Raw genomic sequence first — 24,546 nt, forward strand, 5'->3', positions numbered from 1 at the left:
ACGGTGGCAGGAGTTGGGGGCCAGGACACAACTCGAAATTACCTGACCCAACAGCAACAGGGCGAGTAACCACCAGGGACGGGGGGAGATGGGCACAATGGCACACATGCACAATCATGTGTAGCACACTGCACACGCACAATGGGTGTGGAACATGTCCCTGATACACTTGCAACACTGCAGCACACATACAAACACAATCCAGCACATGTAACCCGTCAATTTCATACACATATTAAGTGTTCACCACACCTGAGATCACTTTATGATATTTGCCCCCTTAAGAGGATCTATACACCTATCCGAGTTCACACGTTGATACTTGTGTATTACATCTGCCCCCACAAAAGTTTGCATAGACATATTGTTGCGCTTTGGGTAACCAGTCTTTGGCAAGACATCCGATTTAACTTTATTGAGATCAAGATATTGAAACACACAAATACTTCCACACACATGCGCCTTCCTTCTGAGCATTAGCGCGCAAAAGCTTGACACTAGCACCATACGTGATTGTTCTCTTGTGAATGTAAACAAATCGCTCTAGATATCCCAATCCCCACTGTACCACTGCGCATGCGCCGCCTCAATGAACATTTACGTTCTAGAGGTTCAGGGCAGTCTCACACGTGATCTCGTAAGCACTTCCGCTTCCTACTTAGTGTCAGCTCAGTTAACAGAACAGGGCGTAACAAGCGGATCCGATCGGCTGCGTAGGTGATCACGACCTTTCTCCCCTGGCAAATGTGAGTACTAACATCCGAGTAGCCATACGGGTGCTGCACATATGGAGTTTCTCCTCGTAACTCTTCTATCCAGATATTTTCATTACCTCTTCATTTCGATAGGGTCAGCATGGGACATTGCAGACCGATCGGATTTCGGAGGCATAACGCACTCAGAGCTAATGTGAGACCGCCATTGTTAGTCTTTTTGTTGTCTGTCTGAAGTCTGTTTTTATGGTTTATGTGATTGTCACTGAATAAGAACTACGCGCCACGACTAGATACACGTTGTTGCATCTAAAAGATGTTTGTCTGAAGTCTGTCTTTATGGTTTATGTGATTGCTACTATGCGCCACAACTAGATACACGTTATTGCATTTAGAAGGTAAATGTAATATACCACCTAACAATACCCATAGGCGATAATCTATATGAGGACAATGTGCCCATTTTTTGCGCTATTATCACTAACCCCTGTGTACCTATGGATTCCCTGCTCCTTTTTAGCTCCACAGGGGCACATTGTAGCCACGCAAGTTTTCTAGTGGACAGTCATCATGCATGCCCACCCTGTCACATGCATGATGCCACCATCTACAAACAAATAGGAGCATGCATTAATAATTCAGATGCATGACAAAACAACTGTGTACTTGCATTTACTAATCTTTTTATTTACAGGTACTCCGACCAGAGGTTTTGTGAGTAAAACCACAATCCACTACACTCACAGCACACTTTAGGGTGTGTGCTGATATTTGCACTTCACGTGGCCCCCATTATTTTTAGGCCACGCACTAATTTTGGTCCTGAAGAAAGCCTTAAGAACTAATCAAGAGGCTGAAACTAGTAGACCCAAATCTATCAGGGATACCAGGGTATATACCATACCCCTTCAGAGATCCCGAATCTATTTTTATTCATGTCCTAGGACCCTTCCATTAAAAAATTTCAAAAGACATTCCTAGAGTCAATTTTAACTCATAATCACACTTCACATAGCACGTCACTTTCTTTTCACCAAACAACCTGCTCTGCTGTAACTCAGGCGTTGTAGCACAGCTGGATTGCATTAGGTAATCCAGCTGGGCCCCGATGATGAAGCATGCCAGCTACTAGGTAGGTGGGTGAGGGGTTTTTTACAACAGTAGTTCACTCTCCTTTTCTTTTTCTTTTTCATCAAAGGTAGCGGCAAAAAGCGTTTGACCGCTGATACCTTGTCATAGAACTTGTCCATTTTGTTTATTTACGCTTTGGTAATACATCCATCATATGGTCATAGCTGATCAATAGAATGGCTTGGCGGGGGGCTAACTCACACAAGGCAGCTGAAAACTCGAGGAGAAAGCTGAACATTGCAATTAACAAGTTCTGTGGCTTGTAAAGCATCAGGCATGGCCTCATCCACCCAGGCCACCCAGAGCTCTATTGGTAGGATGGGGTTCACCTATCGAAGGAAGGGATGTACGTGTTCTGGGATAACCTATGGGGCAATGGCACTTGCAAGCTGCAAGTAAAAAATGTTTTAAAAGAGTTTGACGTGAGGGTGAGCCACAGGAATACGTTAGGCTCTCTGACAGCGTGGCGGAGAAGTAAGGGTACAATGGTTGGTTATGGAGACACACGACAGGGCGGTGTGTAGGAGTAGGGCCACTCACTTTGGGATGCCTCACGGCAGGGTGAGTAGGATCTGCCGTCCTGCTCGCGGATCTGCCGTCCTGGGGTGAATTCTGAACTTGCAACCTGGTGAAGGCCTACCGTACTGCATACTATCATTGCAAACTCACCTCTGCACATAGTCAGCGAATATCAATGACAGTTTGCAATGATAATTTATGACCAGGGGTCATAACACTATGACCAAACATTATGACCAAAGTATATGCATTTATTCATAATATATAATATGCATTACTCATAATGGCACTCACAGATGGCACTCACAGCCCAAACCTGCCAGACGGCAGGGCATAAATGTGACTAACAAGGTAGCGAGTTGGGGCCTAACCCTCCACATGCAAGGAACGTGGAAACAAACAGAACAATTTTATGACCCAGAAGCGGCAAGATGGGAGTTTTCCTGCAAAAGAACTGACCAATGAACTGTTGGTGCGATTAACTAATTTGTGATGTACAATGATTTACAACAAGCAATGTGTTACGACAAGCAAAGTATATGATTTATGACAGAAATGTATGACAGTTTGCAATGCAGATGTGAGCCCTGACTGCGGGCGGCGCTTCCCCAAGGCGTGCTTGACCTTCAATTAAACTGCCCTATTTGCCTGATATCTAGGAGCCGCTGGGGATCCGGCCGGCATAAAGGCTTATTGTGAATTGGAGGCGCCAATCCTGATTTTGATATGCCGGCGGATGGCTGGTGGTAGGTCGTATATTGTGTGTTGAAGAGCTTGGTGGAGATCCCTGGGCGGTTGAGGTTTGCAGGAATTTGCCACATATCGCTGCGATCTGCTGCTCAGATATTAGCTGGGGAATTGCTTCAGGAGTGTGACGACTGAAAGGCTGGAACAGTATCATAGTGGTTGACCGCGGCCCTTAGTTCCCCAGTCCCCTAATACTTCAAAGCTGATAGCTGGGAGGCCATGGAGGTGGTGGATCACGCTAGCAATGGGGAAGACAGACGCGAAACAACCACGTATTAATTTTTACACCAAATAATCTATGCGCTCCCAGGCGACAGAAATGGACATGGGCACAGCGACAGGTGCGTCGGGTGGCGATGTTGGCCCTAACGGTGAAATGAAAGCGCTTATGCTAGAGGTCCGGCAAGGCCTGACGATATTGGCAGATAAAATGGACTTCATGACCTCTCGCATAGACAGCATGATACATAAGCTTGATCAACATGGGGAGCGCATTACAGAAGCGGAGCGTAGGATCTCGGACACCGAGGACACAACGACGCAGCTCCAAAGTAATGTTGCCCAAATGGATAAATTACTCAAAATAATCGCTGCGAAAAATGAGGAATTGGAAGCGAGAAGTCGCAGAAATAATATTTGCGTGCTTGGAATCCCGGAAAGTGCCAACACATGAAAGATGGAGTCCTATATCGAGAAACTACTGCTGGACACCATGGGGTCTGAAGCGCTATCTCCACACTTCATTGTGGAACGCGCACACAGAGCGCTTGATCCCCGACCGCCCCCTGGGGCTGCAGCGCGGCCTATTATAGCCCGTATTCTAAATTATAGAGACCGGGATACTATTCTGAGGATAGCTCGTGAGAAGAAAACACTGCACTTTGATGGCACTCCATTTACAATCTATCCAGATTTTACAGCAATGGTACAGGAGGACAGACGGCGCTTTCACTCCGGTGAAGCAAAGGCTGCGACAGGCCAAAATAGAGTACGCGCTGCTATACCCTGCGCGGCTGCGAATTACACATCAAGGAAAACAGATGCTGTTTACCAAACCCCAGCAGGCCGAGGAATTTTTGAAACGCCTCAAGAAGTCTAGAGAAGATGCCGGAGCCCCGGAGGGCCTCGATGCAGTGGACTAATTACTGACTGGTTGCGCTGTTGTGTGTGTTCGATGCCTCTGTCAAGTCGTTGCTGTTGCACGGGAGGGAATGGGAGATCTGGTGGAGTGGATGGAAGTGTTGGGCAATGGAAGGTCCATGGTGTTTCACTCTATGTTTCCAATTTCACGATGCCGGCTCAACGGTTCACTTATGCCGAACACCTCACTAACTCTGATAGAGGCGGGTGCCCTCATCTTATTGCCTCGGAGTTGGTGAGGGTTGGTGGAGTCGCCTAGTGATGAACCTTAGGCTAGGATGCGGCGGATCTTCCCTTAGTGACTGTGTAGTGTGTCGTGACATCTCACTTTAAGCGGGTAATCATCTAGTACACCATGTTTGTGCATCTCTAAGTCTGCAAACAGTGTTAAAACATACATTAAGCAGGAACAAAACCCCTCAACTTAACCCCCACCCTCCACCCACAGTGACATCCCAATCATGCCAAGGAATATACCCCTCCCACCCATTTAACAACCAGTGCGTTATTGCGTAATCTGCCAGGGGATTTCCCTTGTGGGGGATCAATGTATCTACCGTGCAATTATTTGCTGTGTGTGCCTTTTAGATTCACCACTTACAACACAAACCTGATCTCCTACTTATCTTTCATATCTTTTATCTTTCATATCACTTTTCTTTGAGGCTACAGCTTACCTTTTCTGATGCAGTTTGTTCCCCTCCTATGTCGCTATGTATCAGTTACTGTCCCATTCTTTGCTGACCCCTAGGATGTGTAACTGGCCTTGTTATGTGAGCCCTATTTGATTCACTGTCTGTTTTATATTCCCATTTGACTCATGTACTGAACTGTTTCCTTCCTTTCCCTCAAATTGTAAAGCGCTCTGATATCCCTCGGGATCAAGTTTGTGCTATATAAAATTTATAAATAAATAAATAAATAATGTGCATTTGCTTGACTGAAAAAATTCTCAGGGCCTTATTTATGGGGATTTGACCCAGGGTAGCGGAGCACGTCACATTGTTGCGCTGCTGTGCGCCCTACGTCAATGTGAAAAAGCTATCCTTCCTGTAACTTCAAGAGTGACGGATCCTGGGGACTAATCAAAAGACATTTTGGGAGGTTAATGATGCCTTTGACTTCTGTCTAGGAGGAGCTGTAAAGTTGCATCTTTGTGGTATTAACGTGTAAAAAAGTATGCTGTTCTTCTTAGAGGGATTGGAATGTACTGTGTGTTAATCTTTATGTCAACCACATAGTGCACTTAACAACTGACATGCAAGGCAGGACAGATTGGAAGGTTGTCTCACAGTAGGTGAGCGGCATTCTTTAGTCAACATTGTCCCAGTGACAGCCTGGGTGATTGTTTGTTTATGAAGCTGAGGTCAGAGCATCACTAGGCCAAAGGGAGAGGAACCAGTACTTTGTCTCCAGCTCCTGCCCGTTGCCCGCATTCAGGCCTCCGGGCTCCCGCGTCAGTTGTTCATCTGCAGCATGGTTCGCACTCCGGAGGATGATACTTGAGACTTGTGGTCAGGGTTGGACTGGGATTATAAATCGGCCCGGGCCGTTTAACAAAAAAGTGGCCCACATTGGCATATTGCTTTGCAAAACACTGCTTTGGCGAAGTTTAATTTAAAAAAAAAAAAGGCGGGGGGTGTAAAAAAATGCACAGATTAATTTACACTGGTGAAACACACCGGAATACAAGTGAGGCCACTTTTGCTCCGGCTTTTGCTCCGGGCCCCTGCACAATATGCATATGTTAATGGGCCGGCCCCAGCGAGAGAAAGGGAGTAACACCTCTGCCCTTTGATAAAAGGGAGGTAATGGAGGCCCATCTACCTCCAGAAAGGCCACTCAGGCACCCACTGGCGGCATCCGAACAACGCAGAAACCACCAAATCGCCCTGCAGAGTGCTCAAAAAAGCAGCCCACAGCTGGGACTGGACAGCGGCCCCTCGGGCATTGCCCGAGTGCCCCCGTTACCAATCCGACGCTGCTTGTGGTGGTCTTTTCATTTGGTTGGTCTTGCATGCTTGGTGGTTGCTGTGTGTCTGACAGAGGCAGGAGGTTAGGAAATGTAAAGCTGGTGAAGGCATGCGTGTGGTGATGTCTGATGGCCTTCGGAGCACAGGATGTATCGGACCCAAGGGGAGGCCACCCTCTCTTCTTTTGTGATTGTGAACTCTGGAAGTGCATTCAGACCTAGCTCTCAGCTGCAGATGATGCTCACCGACTTTCTAGCCTTGTGGAATGGAAGCACATGCTCCATGAAGCAGCACAAAGCAGCTCCACAGTCCCTGCTACCAAATGATATTGAATTAAGATGTGGGGGATGTCGGATCTGAATACAACATGTGCATCTTGTTTGGTGGCAATCACATAATGCTGTGATACCATTTTATGCCCATGCAGGTGTGTTCATGCATTATCCAGGGTGAACACCTCCCTTAAGTGGAGGCGTAATCCTGGAGTGTGTGTCTGCATTAAAATAATTCTGAAAACAGCCATCAGCTTGATGTTAAAATGTGTGGTAATGTTGATTGTGGTATCATTCATTATATGACATATTTTGACTGCTCTGTTTTGATTGTAGGGTTTCTTAATGTCTTTTTCAAGCAGTTTATGTAGAAATGTTTCCTGTATTATAATGAAAGTTGAAGATGCCTGCTGGGCAAGGTGACATACCTTCTTAAATGTTTGACACTGTGATTCAGAAGACGAGATCACAATATCAGAAGAGATCTGTTGTAACCTTTGGTTGTTGGTTTGCATCCTCTCCATGAGTGCCTGGTTGGGTAGAATGGCAGTTGGAGAGAGTGGGCTGAGCAGCAAAGATACTGCTCCTCGTGGGGCTTTTACCACCTTACTTATAACCTGTAACTAAGACTTATCTTATTCAATAAAACTATATATTATAACCTATGTGACTGGCAACCTGCTTACAAGAGATTATCTTCATGACAACAATATCACACTTGGAAGGGGGTTTCAGCAGTGTTGTGTTCTCCAGCGGATACTTCATTTTACTAAATATTCTCAGTTCCTGACACTGCACACAACCAAAGCACCTAGATGCGGCTGTTTAACTGCCTGGCGAGCTTCTCCGCTGCCACGAGGCTTTAAGATCAAAATAATACCTAGGTGTTAGTCGACTGAGAAACTTGGAAGTCGACCACCAACAAGACTGGAAACAGCGTCAGTAAATGGATGCCCATGGCGACTCACCTGTCTCATTGGTGCGTCCTGGTAAAGCTCACAAAACCAGCGACCGTCCATAACGCCCACAAACCGGATGCTTGTGCAACTGCAGTAGAGCTACAGATCTGCGTGGGCAGCCGATGTTGCTGGTATGAGCGTTGTTCTGCCACACAGAGGTACATGATTCATTGTTCCCCTTTTGTTATGAAGCCGTCATCACATGTGCTTGTGAGAAAGTGCCCTCTTTCTTGCATGGTATGCCCCCACTTTTTGCTGAATTGCTGATGTACTTTGACTGAGTGTGGCCTGGGCTCCTGCCAATCAGGTACCCAGGGCCTGTGTTCCTTCCCTAAACCTGTATTGAAGCCTAAACCCAATTGGCATCTCTGGCCACATGTCATCCCCTGGTAAATGGTACCACAGGTACCCTGGGCACTGTGACCAGACAAGGCCTCTAAGGGCTGCAGCACTTATTGTGCCACCCTTAGAGGTCCTGTACCCTGACACTCACACACTGTCTTTGCAGGCTGCGCATCTTGGTGCAGAACAAAACAAAGAGTCGAAATGGCACACATCCCTTTGTGCCATGCCCACAAACCACTGCCCTGGCATACATCAGTCACCCCTCTAGCTGGGTGCACTATGCCAGTGGTGAGGGTACAGGTGCATGAACCCTGTTCCCCTACAGTGCCCAAGTCCATTCCTGGGCCCTGTAAGTGCCCTGTTACCATTAAGAGTATATGGTGCTGGGAGTTTGTCATTGCGAACTCCACAGCACCATGATGGCTACACTGAATGCTGGGTGGGATTTAATGTAAAATGCACGACAGAGGGCATCTTAGAGATGCCCCCGGAAACTCGACCAACTTCCAGTGACCTGACTGAGTGGCTGCGTAGGCTGCCACCACCAGACATGTTTCTGGAGCCCTGGGTCGAGAGCTTGCTGCTCTCGGGGCCTGAAACAATGCACATCCTGGGATGAGGTGCTAAGCCTCCTCCCCCAGGATGAGCGGAGTTCACGAAGGAGAAGCTTCAAAGGCATACCACCTTTGTGAGCCTCTCCAGACCATTTGCTGCTTTCAGCAACTGGTCCCCACTGGTTCTACCTCCCACTTTGGGCGGGAGAACCGGCGGGAAAAACAAGTGAGGAAGAGAGGTGTGCCGACCTCTGCCAACTCCACCCCTAAGGTGGGGGAGGCGAGGTGAAGCACAACCTCGAGTCCCCGCCATCTTGAGGATGTGGTGACCCAGCCAACCAGGGACAGGCTCCTACCCCCCTCCCACTGGAGAGTGGCAGAATAGGGGGTGTACCCACCCCAGGGAGGGGCCCTATTGGTCCCTGTCCTTTACCTACCTGTAACGCCCCTAAATGTAGTATTTAGGGGCACCCTGAACCTTCCTTCCTCAGATCCAGCAACCACAAGAAAAAGAAGAGAAGAATAAGGACGAGAAGCCGTGCAGAGCTAACAAGAGGACGACGCCCACTGACTTGGCCCCAGCCCTACCAGCCTGTCTCCCCTCGAACCTGCTCCTGCAAAACCCCGGCATGTCCAGTGGCCAGCAACCTCAAAAACCCCAGAGGTCCTGGAGAATCTCTATTGATATCAACAGGGCAACCAACCTCAAAACAGCACCCTGAACCCGGCCGCCCTAGTGCCGCTGAGGGTGCCCCTTTGGTGCTAACTTGGTCCCAAACTTGCCCTGATCTTAACCCTAGGAGCTTTGCTCCCACAACCCCGTGGCCTGCTTGCCAGCAGCCACCAACCGGAGTCCCCCTATCCTCTATAGCATGGGTACTCACAAACTTTCTCTCGGGGGCCAAATTTACAGTGTGGTTTCTGGCTGAGGGCCGCACCGGTGGGGGCGGGGCCAGTGGGGGAGGGGGCGGGGCTAGAGCAAAAAAAAACTATGACCATGAGGTTGAACACAGGCCACTGCAGCGGACGCCTTCATCCACTGAGCCACCAGACCCGGTATGCACACATATCTATCTATCTATCTATCTATCTATCTATCTATCTATCTATCTATCTATCTATCTATCTATCTATCTATCTATCTATCTATCTATTCTTCTATCTATCTATCTATCTATCTATCTATCTATCTATCTATCTATCTATCTATCTATCTATCTATCTATCTCTCACTCTGTCTCCCGCCCTCTCTATCTATCTATCTATCTATCTATCTATCTATCTATCTATCTATCTATCTATCTATCTATCTATCTATCTATCTATCTATCTATCTATCTATCTATCTATCTCTCACTCTGTCTCCCGCCCTCTCTATCTATCTATCTATCTATCTATCTATCTATCTATCTATCTATCTATCTATCTATCTATCTATCTATCTATCTCTCACTCTGTCTCCCGCCCTCTCTATCTATCTATCTATCTCTCACTCTGTCTCCCACCCTATCTATCTATCTATCTATCTATCTATCTATCTATCTATCTATCTATCTATCTATCTATCTATCTATCTATCTATCTATCTATCTATCTCTCACTCTGTCTCCCGCCCTCTCTATCTATCTCTCCGTCCATCACTCTGTTTGTCTCCCTTTCTCTCTATCTATCTCTCCGTCCATCACTCTGTTTGTCTCCCTTTCTCTCTGTCTCTCTCTCCGTCCATCACTCTGTTTGTCTCCCTTTCTCTCTCTCCGTCCATCATTTTGTTTGTCTCCCTTTCTCTCTCTCCGTCCATCACTCTGTTTGTCTCCCTTTCTCTCTGTCTCCCTCCCTGTTTGTCTCCCTCTCGCTCCCTTTGTCTCCCTCCCTGTTTGTCTCCCTCTCGCTCCCTTTGTCTCCCTCCCTGTTTGTCTCCCTCTCGCTCCCTTTGTCTCACTCACTGTTTGTCTCCCTCTCGCTCCCTGTCTCACTCACTGTTTGTCTCCCTTTCACTCTGTCCCCTCCCTCTCTCTCTCTCCCTCTGTCTCCCTCCCTCCCTATCCCTCCCTCTGTCTCAGTCTCCCTCCCTCTGTCTCACTCCCTCCCTCTGTCTGCCTCCCTCCCTCTGTCTGCCTCCCTCCCTCTGTCTGCCTCCCTCCCTCTGTCTCCCTCCCTCCCTTTGTCCTCCCTGCCTCTGTCTCCCTCCCTCTCTCGGTCTCCCTCTCTCCCTCCCTTCCTCTCCGTCTCCCTCCCTCTCTCTCCCTCCCTCTGTCTCACTCACTGTTTGTCTCCCTTTCTTTCTGTCCCCCTCCCTCCCTCTCTCTCTCCCTCTCCCTCCCTCTCTCCGTCTCCCTCCCTCTCTCTATTGCTCTCTTTCCCTCTGTCTCCCTCACTCTGTCTCCCTCCCTCCCTCCTCCGTTCTCCCTCCGTCTCCCTCCCTCCCTCCCCCTCTGTCTCCCTCTCTCTCTCCCTGTCTTCCCCCCTCTCCCTGTCTTCCTTTTCTCCCTGTCTTCCTCCTCTCCCTGTCTTCCTCCTCTCCCTCTCTCTCCCTCCCTCTTCCTCCCTCTGTCGCACTCTGTCTTCCTCCCGCTGTCACCTCACCCCCTGCTCTCACTCCCTGCTGCCCTCCATCACCTCACCCTGCTGTCCTCTGTCACCTCACCCCTCGCTGACAGCTTCCAGGGAACGCACACGGCCGCCGCACCCAAGTACTTCACAGGTCTTTTAAATGCCATTTACTTGTTAATGAGGCTTTGTTGTATTTCACCTCTTCTTAGCGCCCCTGCATCTCCACTCATTCAGAGGGGAGACGCAGGGGCGCTAAGAAGAGGTGAAATACAACAAAGCCTCATTAACAAGTAAATGGCCTTTAAAAGAATCGCCCGGCCTCACAGCTCCGCGCTGCTGTAACCGGCGGTGTTCGCTGACAAGCACAGGGCACAGGCACTATGTCTGCAAGGTCCGCGGGCCGCCAAGGAAGGCTTGCCGGGCCGCTGACGGCCCGCGGGCCGTACTATGAGTACCCGTGCTCTATAGGATAACATTGGGCCTCAACACTCTGCACCCGGCCGCCCTAGTGCCACTGAGGGTGCAACAACAGTGCATCACTGACCCTGGGGGACCCCTGAGTCTAACCCCAGGACCCTAACTCCAAAGACCAATTACCTTCCTGGAAACCGATTACCTCTTTTTCCTCATAGAATAACATTGACACTTTTTCTCCCAAAAAGATTCAGTGGACTTTTGAAAATTACAAATATTCCTTAAAATCAGCCAAATAACCAAAACGCATTTTCTCAACTGTTTTCAGGAAATATCCCAGTGCTGAATCTAGGGATCCAGCACTGAGTAAGAAAAAGTATTGTTAACATAACTTACCTGCTAAGTGAATTTCCTTCCATAGGATAACATTGGTGATTCCATGTGAAAAGGTTTCTGTCAACTTTTGAAATGCAATAATATTCTTTAAAGATCGTACCTCTAACTAAAACGCATTTACTCACTGGTTTTCAGGAAATGTCCCAGGGCTGAATCTAGGATCCAACCCTGTGTTAGTAAAAGTAATCAGAAATATAATTAACTGCATTTTCATTCATTTGAATGTACTATACCTGCAATGTGTTGCAAACTGCTTACTTGAAACTGTAACCAAAACCAGTAAAAGTTACACTGCAATTTTGAACTGTGTTCATACAAGTAATTTACTAGTGAAAAGGTTTTTTTTATGCTTACCTGTACCAGGCTCGCTTGGTTCTAGAAATAAAACAAGAGTATATTTTTTATACAAAGCAATTGGCCTAGAGTTCAGTTCTTGAGTGTGTGAATTAATTTGCTGACTGAGTGTGTACATCAAATGCTTAACACTGTCCTCTGATACTGCCTTACTGCTCGACCAATCTAGCACTATAGAGCGTAAGGTTCTATCTAATCTTAACTTCTGCCAAACCTCTGGAGACCCTTGAACTCTCTACACACTGTACATCACTTTGGTGCAGTATATATAAAGCCAGTTTTTTACAGTACTTCATTGACCTGGTTCTGAATGCTCTGAATTTCGGGAAATGAGGCACCGGAGGTAACTTGTTTATCCAGGAGCAGAGTGAGAACGGGGAGGCCTAATGAGAAGCGGGGTCTCTTGCATCCAGTGAGCACTAGAACACATTTTGTCAATCACAGAAGAGACAGATGTGTGATTCTTAACTAAAGAAAACTAAGAGGATGCTTGCACCAGTATGAGCCAGTTCCGCTTCAACAGCAGCAGTGTAAGGCAGGTTAGAGTCTCGGCTTTGGCTCAACATCCTGTGATTCTGGGCAAATCACTCTATCTCTCCAGTGCCTACCAAAAATGAATGTGTCCTTGGGTAATGTAACTGGTGCTCTTATAAAGTGCTCCAATACATTCGGGTCGAATTCGCACTATATAAAACTGCAAAAAAGGGGCCAAAAAACACAGCCCTCATCTAAAGGTACGTGGAGAGGTACCGCAGGGGTGCTTTCCACTTCCATTAAAGAAACTGAGTGTTTTCACCAGAGCCCAGGGACAGATTAACCAGACCATTAAAAGTGAGGTCACGTGAGTCAGAGGAAAAAAAAACTTTCAGTATCTGCATTAATTGGCCCCGTCTCATGACTTTCATTCTTCCAAAGGCGCAGTCCTCATTTTGGAACCTTTATGCATGTTTGGCTCTGTCATTTCACTAATAATATTATGTAGCACTTTGTACAACACTTGGCCATTTGTTTGAATGGTAAATAACAAGCATTACAATTATCCCATCGAATTATACTGGAGTTGCCAACCTCGCAAAGATGGATGGCTGGATGACCGCATGATATTCGCCACCGGATTTCAGTCGATGTCAGCAAGCGATCAATCCTCGGGCCATAATCTCAATGGCAGTTTCAAGTTTGTCTCATTTCTGACCCAGGTGTCCTTGCTGTCGTGCTGTTGAGTGTTGAGTCATCTAATTCTGTGTGTTTTATTGCCCTGAAGGGTTTGATGCAGCCACATGCAGTGTTGAATGTGTTACCAGTGCGTGGCTGAGTTGTACCCGGGCTCCTCATGGGTTCCAAACGTCAGTGGTGGTGCCAGGCCTATCTAAAACAAGCATTTGCAATGCAATAGGACTCGCATTTACAGGAGACCTATTGCATTGAAAATGGGAGTGCGGAGCGGGTGACAAGGCACGAAAACGGAAGTGCAGGGGGGGAAGGGTCAAGAAGACACACACTGCGGGAGGGTGGCAGCCGAAGGCACCGGAAGAAAAAAGTGCTTACAATCTAAAATAAAACATACTGTGCAACACTCTAAGTAAAGGGGCCAGTAGCCATGGAAGGATACAAATGACAACATGGCTGTCATAAGGAAGGACTAACAAGCCTAAAACTAATCCAAAGGGGAGCATTTAGGAACAACAAAGACACAAGCCAATGAAAAAGATGGGCGGAGAGTGGGCGGAGTTCCCACTGAGCTTCTCCTCCATACTGACACTGCATGACTCGAACTAAAAATTGGATTGGGCACTGGCACCAGTGGGCCCATCTTTTTGTAATTCAACCTGCTAAATAAGGTTGCAGATGGAACGTTTAGCAGATTTATTACTGCCAACTTGAAAAAAATCTCACATGTGTGGAGTGGGCGGAGCCCTGAAGGGGGCGGGGCCTTGGGCCGAGAATTACCTACAATGCACTTTTGAACCCCACCCTGGCCCAAAGCCCCCTCCTCCCAAAATAAAAAAGGTTGCTGAGGCTCATGCCATGTCCTGGGGTGTTTTCACCTCCCCCCAATGACGTCGGTAGCTCAAAGCCTTGGAAAACCAGCTGGAAAAAACACTATTTACGGTGGATTTTAGCTTGCTTTTCCTGCAACTGTGTGATATCGGCCCCTCTCAGGATGACCGTGTGATGGGAGCCAATATTGTGTGTCTCACAGTGGCACCAGGTGAATTGGCAGGTATGCAGATTGCCAAAAAAGGATCAAACAGGTGAAACAAAACCTCCAAACAATAAGGCGCGATTGTAATATTAGCGCAAGTGCACCATTCATCTTGATAATTCAGTGACGTGGTTTGCCAGAAATATGTGCGCCAAATTTCATCCCATTCTTTCACTCATGCTAAGCTTTTAAACCTAAACCTGTGAAAGGTAGAGTACATTACCAATAGCTGTACCCACGTCTTTGCAAAACAGCACAGCAAGTTTTTGTGGGTTTTTTTTAACAATGTGTACTTGATGTTACGCAGATTACCTTTTCATTTCCAAACGTTTTACATAAATCAAAACCGCCCAGGGCTCTAATTTTTCACAAAAAGTGCACCAGTCACATCTCTCTTTCTTCATTTTTATTGCCACTTAATATTTGTTGAACATGCTGGTGCCAAGTGAGTGGCCTCACAGTCCTCAAGCTTGACCTCACCAAGATGAAAGTCCAGGTAAATGTGTAGTTCAGAGACAAAGACCGGGATTAGCTGTAGATCAACAACAGGGCTTAGGCCCAAATTCACCTTCTACTGCGCTCGGACCTTGTTTCCACTAAGAAGCAGTTCTATAGTGAAACTAACATCAGGAACACAGACTGCAAAATATCCATGATTCACACAGCACACTTGGAAGGTTGTGAAACTGAACTGGTCAGTGAAACTGACCACTTGTGATATCTAGAGAAAATTGATACAACAGTGTTTCCCCCAAAAAATTGTGAGGCAAAATCCTTTAAAAAAAAAAATTATTTTTGTATTGACATTTATATTTTAACTTTACAGTACAATAACATTCAAATGACCATAACTGCCAAGTGAGAATATTTCAGCAAACATATGACATGTCTTAAGCTTCGATGACATGAGTACACTGTGTCGGATATGGTGTAGAGAAGTTATCCACAACAATGGTTCACTTGAGAGGTAGTGTGAACGAGCGGACAACCGTGGTGCTGCACTTTGTGATGCTATATTATGCGTGAAACGGCGTAGTAATGAACAGTGGGAAGGGGGTACAACATAATGAGGACAAAATAACATGACTAAGGGAGTGGGGGTAACCGCCTGTGACCCAAGGCCCTGAAGTGTAGTGATGACTATGGAACTGCTTTTGTAGCGCTTAAAGACCTCATGCCTCAGCGGAGCGTCTAAGGTTTGTGTAGTAAACTACTTCTCTGCTATTCCCCACTGTACTGCTCTGTTGGTATGTATCATGACATCCTAGAATGCCCGAGTGCCTATCTGTGTTTAGAGTGTCAGTTGATCATCTCAGGCTGAGCTGTGAGGAGCCTGCTCCTGGTAGGGCTGCATCTATACCTTCTATCTTATCCTACTCACCTATCCTAGAACCAGGTTACAATAAAGGATTACTTATCTATACAGCTGGACCCTGTATCTTCTATTACAACAATTTGGCGACGATCTTGAACCTACGCGTGGACTAAGTAGTAAGGACAACTAAGGAACTAAAGGACAAGGAACAAAGGACATTAAGGACTTTCAAAACGTCAATTGATACTCAGAGAAACGCCCTGGACGGCCCCACCAGTGTCCTGTACCATCTGGACAGCCTGCAACCTGGGCGTTAGTTATTCTATCACTAAAGACCCTGCTGTCATCTGAAAGACTTCTGCTACCCTCTCTCCAGCAACAAGCTTCCCAGAGGCACAACAGGTTTGCGCACCCTGCTGTGTTTCACTGCCCTATCTGGGCCCTGCGTGGGAAGCATCGCAGTCTGACAGCAAGATTTGTCTGCATCCTCAGTGAACCACTGATTTACCTGGAGCTGCAATTAGCTTCCAAAAGAGACTCAAGCAGTGTACTTAAACAGCGTCTTCTTCAAAGACTTATTGTACATTTCAACGGCTTCTTTAGCAGTGACCGGCAGTATACTCATTTGCAAGCTACATCTACAGATGATACACACCGAACACTTTGTAAATGTGTTTAGTGTTAGTGCTTTTACGGAGACAGTGACAGCACCAAATGGTCCTCGGGAACTTTCCTGGAGGAACTGGCCGAGCGATTGGTGGCATGAGGAGCGGCACCCTTGGTGAGCACTTGGGCATATATGCGGGGGCAGAGACTGTGTGCTTTTCAGGTTGTGTGCGCGTTTCGTTTTTGCCGCTTTAGCTCCCTAAAGTGAACCCACCATGGCAAACTGAAGTGCTTTGTTTAAATTCAAAATCCTTCCACGCGCACCTCACCGTTGTCCTAGTGCCGCGTGGAGGCAGGGTGAATTCTGTATGACGTCCTTCTCCTCTAGTTCTTCACAGCTGACCAGTGACGCCTGCATGCAACAGCGCGCCGTGAGCCACACTGCGCCGTATCAAGAAACGTGTCGCCATCTTGTGCTTGGCTACAGCACATCAACCATGAATTATTACTTGGAGCTCCCGTCTGCCAACCAGCCTACAGGCGGCAACGTTTCTTCGCACCGCTATCTTGTGATTTGTCTCAGCATATCGTCTTGGAAGGGTAATTGCGAGTCTCCTCTGCAAATCACGTTTAGTTTTGTTGTGTGCTGTGCGATCCTTGCTGACGTGGGTGTTCACCGCGATCCTTGCCGCCTTAGACGCGCTGTGCCTACACTCATGGAACACGATATGACACAAGCAAAGCCATTGCTAGACCAGAACCACAAACACGATGACAGTTTCAGAGATACTTACGAGGCTGTACTGCAATTGCCTGCTGCAGGTCACAATGCTCTTGACAATGTCTGCGATGACTCGTCTATCCTGGTTGGGGACAACTCTCCTGGAGCTACATGGAGCTGCATGGAACGAGCAAGGAATGAGCTTCTCGTCGGGGACGACTTCGGGTGAGAGACCGCTCACCGGTGCTTAACTAGTGCTTTGTGATTATAACGTCTGTACTCATTATGCATGTCCTCTATAGCTCTGTGCTTTCATCGTGTGGGGGAGGGGTCAGTGTATAACATAGTGTCTTGCCTTAGTTTTGGTTGTTTATCTAGAGTGTACCACCTAGGGGAGGTTGTGCAGTTTTTCCAGGGCATTTTTCCCTGTGGTGTACCCTTATTAGGGGAGGTTGTGTTCTTTTCCAGAGAATTTTACATTGTGGTGTACCCTTATTAGGGGAGGTTGTGTTCTTTTCCAGAGTATTTTTCATTGTGGTGTACCCTACTTAGGGAAGGTCGTGTAGTTTCTAAGGTGGTTATCCTGTGGTGTACCCTATTTGGGGAGGTTGCGTAATTTTCCAGGGTGAGTACCCTGTGTTGTTCCCTACATTTGGGGGAGGTTGCTTTGTCAGTTCCAAGGGTCACTACCCATGGGACATCCTTTCATGTTGGCACTATGCTCCAGTCGAAGTCCACCTGCTTGGAACTCGTGGCCAAGGGTTTCACGTTCGTTGGACTTCGAGTGAGAAGCTTCTCTCTAGTGTTTAGACCTCTTCCGTTACTCTTAACGGATTTTAGGTGTCAGCATGCCTTCTACCCTATCCAGGGGAATTTTTGTTCTTTTCCAGAGGCTTTCTCTCTGGTGTATTCTTCTTGGGGAGGTGACCCTTTTCCTGTTATCTAGAGTGACTTTTACCCCTAGGTATCACATTCCAAGTGAGAACAAACGTGACTTAGAATGTGGCAACCATCCTGAACTCTAGTATAGCAAGGTGCTTACCCTGGAGACTCTTGCTTCCTATTGGCCTTTTTTGTCTGTTTGCATTTTGCTCAGTTTGAAGATTGAAGTGGGCTACGATCTTATCTGGTATACCCTCTTCGTGGTTTCAGCTGAATTTCATCAGTGGAACTGATTGTTGATGGAGTACCACCATGTTATGTACACATGTAGACATTAATTCATAGATGGTATTGTTTCTTGAAGGAGTTTATTGAACTATATTAGGCTTTCCTCCGTGGAGTTACAATCTTTCTATTGTTCTAAAGACTTTGATCACATACCTTATGTTGTTTTCTGAAAGTATTCTAAACTGCATTTGACATTACTCAAGGTAGCTAAGGGGTTAGGTTCTGCATGCATATATTCCCTCGTCATCTGTCGTAATCCACCCCCCCGCTCTTACCTGCATTGGCCGTGGCTGCATGAATAGATCATCATATTGTATAATAGTTAGACTTTAGACTAACATTTCATATAATATGTTGCAACCAAACGATATATGTTCACAGCTGTAATAGATACATCATACACAATATTGTAGACGATGTGGGATTTTCAGTTTAGAAGACTATATAGTAAACATTGTTTTTTTAATGTTTTTTCAGGACTGAATGCATGAGAATAATCTATACCAGGTCCAAGAGAGGGTGCTATGTAGTGTTGTGAGTTTTTCCCTATTCTCCTTTGCCCCTGTGTTAGTCTCCTCGGAGTACAAAGAGAGCGATACAGAGCAGCATCAAAGTCCAGACATCCCCACAAATGTTTCATAGAAACAATTTTTGTTTGCTCTCACTTTTCTCTATGATGGACTGTTCGTATTGATGTTTCTCTGCAGTGATTTCTCTGTAAAATAACTTTCCTCTGTTCATGTTAATATTACAATCCCTGTCTGTGTTGCGCTATCATTTTGGAATTCTCTCCAGGCTGTACTCTGTCAAACCTAAAAAAATGACCTCTTTTCAAAAAACAAATTGTAGTTACCTAGTAATACAGTCAGTCAGTTTATCAGTGACAGGAAGAAGATACATTAGTCAGGAAAGTCTAGTTAAAGTAAAGTAGAAAGTAAAGCAGCCTCTGACCAAAGTGTGGGCTTACATTCCATATGGAGTTTAAGCTAAAATCATCACAAATGTACTTCTCTGACAGTATGATGTCCTTTAATATACCTTTTCTATGCTGAGTGCAAGTTGAGCATTGCAGAATACCCACGTGGAACTCCGCTGCACTTAATTATAAGTGGTCCGTTTTTCCTTCACCTGTATTTCCAGGTGCAGAACATCAAGATCCAACTGTAGCAGTGGAAACGTCCAACCAGTAAAATCACATTGGGAATAGACTGCAGTGCAGCACGGTCCCCACCTGACCCTCTACAAAGACATAGAGGAGCGTGTCGCACTTCCAGGCAACATTCTGCCTTCCCATCATCTCCCAAGGTCTCATTCTACAGGATTTAACTTGTAATACGTAGACATATGTGAAGAAATATCAGGCAGTCCAGGAAATTCTACCAGTCTGGAATTTGTTCACATATATTCGACTAACTTGTAATCTGGGCCTAAGTGGTGCAAAGTCTCCTTGTTGCACTGGAATACACACCAACAGTGTATGGAATGGGTAGGTATAAATAAAGAACAGGAACCAGTGTGCACGTAGTTCCCTACACCTGGTGCTCAGGTGGGTCAAAATGCCACTTTAGTGAGACTGTAGAGGTGCCTCTGCTGAGGTCAGCTCTGCATCTTTGTAGATGCATCTTTCTCAACTTATTGACGCCGTCTCTCATGCTTTTTCTTTATGGCTGTCCGTCCCCGAATTCTTTTTGCATGAGCATAACTCTTCTCACCTCATGTCTTACATACCACTGGGTGTCCATCTGCTCGACCCAGACAGATTCATTGTTCATCATCGTGAGTAGCTATTAGCAAATGATCATCCTCAGTGATTGTCAAAAAGCCAGATCCTAGAGTTATCTGTCTATCTTGTCTAAATTTGCACGTGAGAACAATGATCTTCCAGTCTGGAACAAGGGTCCGGTGTGTTTTTCTTGCTTCTGGTTGATTATTTTGAGCCAATCCCATGCTCGCTCAGGTGATGTAAGGAACAGTGAGCAGGTGCTATTCATCACTTGCAATATTTCTTGTGAAAAGGGCATGTAATTCAATCTCTTCTTTCTTAACTTAATTTTCACTGCCTCAGAGGATTGCCTTTATTTCTGTACTTGCTGAGAGAAGTCTGGAATCAGTAACAGTGTAGCATGTTTGAACTGTATGAGACATAGCCTTCTTACTGCATAAAAAGTGACATCCCTGTCCCTAAAGTTCAACAGCTTGCATACTGACAGCCCTGGAGGTGCCACCTGCTCTAAGCGCTTTTTGGAAGGAGAAGAATTTTGTCACGCCTCATGGCTTAATTTGTTGTAGCATCGATTCCTCCATAAACAGCTCTATGCTTTGTTTCCCAGATCCCTCCAGAAAGCCCACAATTATGATATTACTTTTTTAAGAGCTTACATCAGCCTCTTCTGCTCTTGCTTCTAGTTTCCTTATAAGTGTTTGCAGCTCTGCTATTTCCTTTTGTACTTGCACAATATATTTGAAGACGTCTCTATATCTGTGACTGTCAATGTGTTTTTGGATGTCTGCTCTCACCAAGTGAGATCTGTTGCCACAGGATGAATTCTATATTCCAGTGAGGATGTAATGTGTCTTATCACTATAAGAGCTTCAGCTAGTGTGGGATATTGTTATTCTCTCACACTCCCAAGAGGTTGTTGGCACTTCACTCACTTTCCACTTAACTGTAACTCTTTTCACACAGTTTTACTTCTGTGTACTGTAAGTAGTGATTTCCTTCACAGTGGCAGTAATCTGAATACTTTGAGCCAAGTAATATCTAATCTGCTGTCTAGTGTTGCCAGTTCCTGATTCTGATGCTTCAAATGCAGTTTAACTTACCAAGTGCCCAGTCTGTCTCCAGACAGCGGGGTTCTGTATTCCTGTCTCTGTCCCCTTCGTTACTGTCCTAGACACTCACCTGCCCACTTTCTGTATATTCTTCATAGCCACCCGCCAATCACTTTTTAACACCTGTCTATCCCATTTTAATGTGTTCCAGCTCATTGCTGGCTCCACATCCATGGCACCTAGCCATGTTCCTGCGATCTGCAGGCATCTGCACACAGGTCCGTCTCTGTCCCTCGTCAGCAATTTCCATCTCTTGTGTCACGAGGCAGCTCTATGCTTCTCCTTGGCTTGGACGCCTTGGCGTCTTCATCAACTCCAGGTTGGGGAAGGAGCGCTTGCCTCCACTTGTTAGGCCGCCTCCTCACATTCCTCAATGGCATCTGTTTGATTTAGGCAGGGCTTCTGAACAGCTAGAAGAAGTATGCTTTCCTCACATAGCTGCCAGCCACACCCTTGAATCTGCACTGCATTTAATAAATATGGTTCGTCATCTCATATGTAGCAAGCATTTTAATTTGTATCACTAGTACCATTTGTGGGTGTTGTACCTATCAGATTTATTTAAGACCTGTGTATAGCTATTGGCTTAACTCACTGGCTTTCCACTGTCTGCTTTTAATATTGGCATGGCAGACATTGCATGGGCGGATGCAGGGACCCAGATCCAGGACTCGGGTCCTTCAGTCTCCAGACTGATCTCCCGCCTGCTGCAACCAATCCTTCGGGAATAAAGTGATAAAGCAAAGTCCTTCATGCATCACTCCCAACAAAAGAGCTTGTGCTGTCAGGACCACAGGCATATTAGTAGTTGGCATTCTGCAGTCAGGCACAATTTCTTGGTTGCTATGCCACCCAAGAATGCTCTACTGACATGACTTAACATCCAAGAGTTGCAGAAGCTTGGTTGTTTACAGACTTTATTTGTTACATTTTAAAGATGTTATTTATATATTAAACACTAAAAACGAAAAGAAGGGGTACATTATTCTGTAATGACTATCTATTGTGTGGCCTTATCTTGCTGCATGCTGGTGTTTTTTTTAGCAGGATTTACTGCCATTTTATAATTTTCCTCTAACAAGATTTGCAATTTTTGCTCATCACTTTTTAAGATTCTGCCATTTTCATTGCATAGTCTCTAGCATGGTATCTTGTATGTCACAATAGATATAAAAAGAGAATTGTATTTTCTATTGGAAAACATTGCACGGCTTACTGATATGCCTTACTAAGGTTGGGGCAATTCCACTCAATGGTTTCGCTGTAGTTTTAAACAGGAGGTTGTTAGATTGTGGGTGGGGGGAGTGTAGGGGGTAGCAAGGGTGCTGTAAAACATTTGCAGACAATTGAGGACTCAATAATGTTCAAGAATCATTTATTTTACAGAAAACATTTTAGTTTACAGACCTTGCAAAAAAGTCTTCAATCGGCTCTAAAAAAAACAGTCTGGAAGACATGGACGAAAATGACATAATTTACAATGAAACGTGGTAGCTTTTGATGCAAAGACTATGAAAGTACTTTAAAACTGAAAAGAAACTCTTAGATTTACACAGCGCTTATGGCAGAGAGGAGGCATATCTCTTATTTAAATCATACAGAGGTATATCGTTGCAAATCATAACTTACATTTAAAAAATGATGTCTAGTGCTAAGAATTAAACTCCACTGGAATTGACTAGTTTTGGTTATGGTCACCCGCTGCATGTATTTGAATGGCTCACAATACAATGTCCCTCAAAGAAAAGTTAAAATATCGATGTGCGAAAGCGTCAAAGGAGACCGCAAGACTAACCAAACTTTATCAATATGCAGTGATTAATTTGAGCCGGTGGTTGCTGGTGGGGCCCACTGGCATTTAGTTATTTACAGAGAAAAGACAGGAAAAAACACACAATTAAGAAAGGGTGCAATAATAATGAGTAAAGGGGCGGGCAATGCCCGTTAGTGGATTAAAGAGGACTGTAGTGGATTCAAGACTGCCCAACCTTGGTATTCGGCACGCTGACATTTGATAGCGCTGACCGTAGGCTTCTTAGCAGAGTTATGGATCCAGCACTCATTCTTTTGCAAATTAAACACTTCCAACATGATAGACATACCCTCCCCGAGGGTCAACATGAAGGTTATAATGTTCTGATCAGAAGACTGGGGTGAGGGGAGGGAGGGATAAAGAAAGTCGAGGGAATGTCTAAGGAGCGAGGGGACATTAAATGAGGATTCTAGGATAGCCGCGGGAAGTTTGTTGGGGAGGAGTTGTAGTTAAAATGTTTATAAAGAGGTAATGTCTGACCATTTTCATTAGAAACATAAAAGTATTGAAAACTAAAAGCCCCTTTCGGGTGGCCATCAGCTAATAAATCATTTCAGTAAAAAAACACAAGCAGATCACCAAGAACCTGATTTAGAGTTCGGCAGGTGAGTACTCCATCACAATAGAGCCAGAATAACCTACCTGTCTTATTACAAGTCCACTATAATATAAAGCACTGTAATAAAGGCCGATGGGATATGAATTATGTTTGTGAAGGAGTACCCGTCCACCAAACTGTAAATAAAGTCCTAAATCTGGTTTTCCAAGGTACAATCTAGAAAAGTGTTACATTACTGTGCTAATGAAATTATGGGTGTTACATTGCAACTATTCTGGCCTGAAAAAACAACATATGACAAGTTTGCTTTCTATCATCTTTAGGTTAAAATAAAATTTATTTTACAAGCTGTTTGTTCTGGTTTCCATGATCCACCACCTTTCCAGACATGCAGAAATAAGGCCGGCGAGACAGGGCGGTATGCAACGGAAATGTATACATCAGAGCTTTAAGTGATTTTCTTTAAGTGCAGGTGTATTCCGTTCTTGGATTTCAGGACTAGCTGAGGTAATGTAATAGGAGGTTTTGTTCCATCAGGTGAAAGTTCAAAATGGAGTAAGGTCAGTGCCACGGCTACTTTCATCTCGTTCATGGCAAACGACTGCCCAATGCAGTTCCTGTAAATGGAGAGATAAAAATCTATTACTTGGAAAATATTGTCCATTTGAGGTTCATAGGGGCATATTTACAAGCAGGCGATAAAAAATTATCGCCGCTTTTGTGGCCGTTTTCGGCCGAAAAGCGGCGATAATTTTATCGCCTAATTAGCAAGGCCACGCTAAGGCGTGAAACCTTGCTTTAGCGTCGGGATTCCTAACGCCCAGCTTTGCATCTCTAATGAGATGCAAAGTGGACGTTCCTGACCTAACATGACCGGAGAAATGTCGCTAAGCGACATTTCTCCTATCATCAAGCCCCTCGCTATGAAGCATAGCATCAGGAAAAGTAGCGATAACCTCTGGTATCGCTACTTTCCTTACGCCTGCTTCAGGACTGACTTAGCCATGATATCCTATGGAAGGTGGATATCCTGGCTAAGTTTGTGAGTCCCTATCAGCAAGCTAACGCCACACTACGTGAGATTATCGCTGGGTTTCCAGCGATAATCTCACGTTAGGCAGTTAGCGTGAGGATTTTTATCGCTGAGGAGATAAGCGTTGCTAATAGCATGCTATCTCAGCGTTAAAAATCCACGTTACCCGGAGATAATTATCCTCACGCTAAGAGCGCTGAGCGATAATTATCGCCGGTTGTTGCTGA

General features: G+C 45.6%; 1 protein-coding gene across 2 annotated transcripts in view; it reads right to left on the minus strand.

The window, feature by feature from the left end:
* Positions 1–22,272: 22,272 nt before the first annotated feature.
* LOC146835042 (cytochrome P450 4B1-like) overlaps positions 22,273–24,546 on the minus strand; it is a 438,175-nt gene continuing 435,901 nt past the window's right edge. For both annotated transcript variants that reach the window (XM_085602703.1, XM_085602704.1), the window contains one exon: positions 22,273–23,903. In XM_085602703.1, the coding sequence (XP_085458829.1) occupies positions 23,735–23,903 (169 nt within the window). In that variant the 3' untranslated portion in view covers positions 22,273–23,734. The remainder of the gene's footprint in view (positions 23,904–24,546) is intronic.

Source organism: Triturus cristatus, chromosome 4_2 (genome assembly GCF_964204655.1).
Source record: "Triturus cristatus chromosome 4_2, aTriCri1.1, whole genome shotgun sequence".
Classification (NCBI taxonomy): domain Eukaryota; kingdom Metazoa; phylum Chordata; class Amphibia; order Caudata; family Salamandridae; genus Triturus; species Triturus cristatus.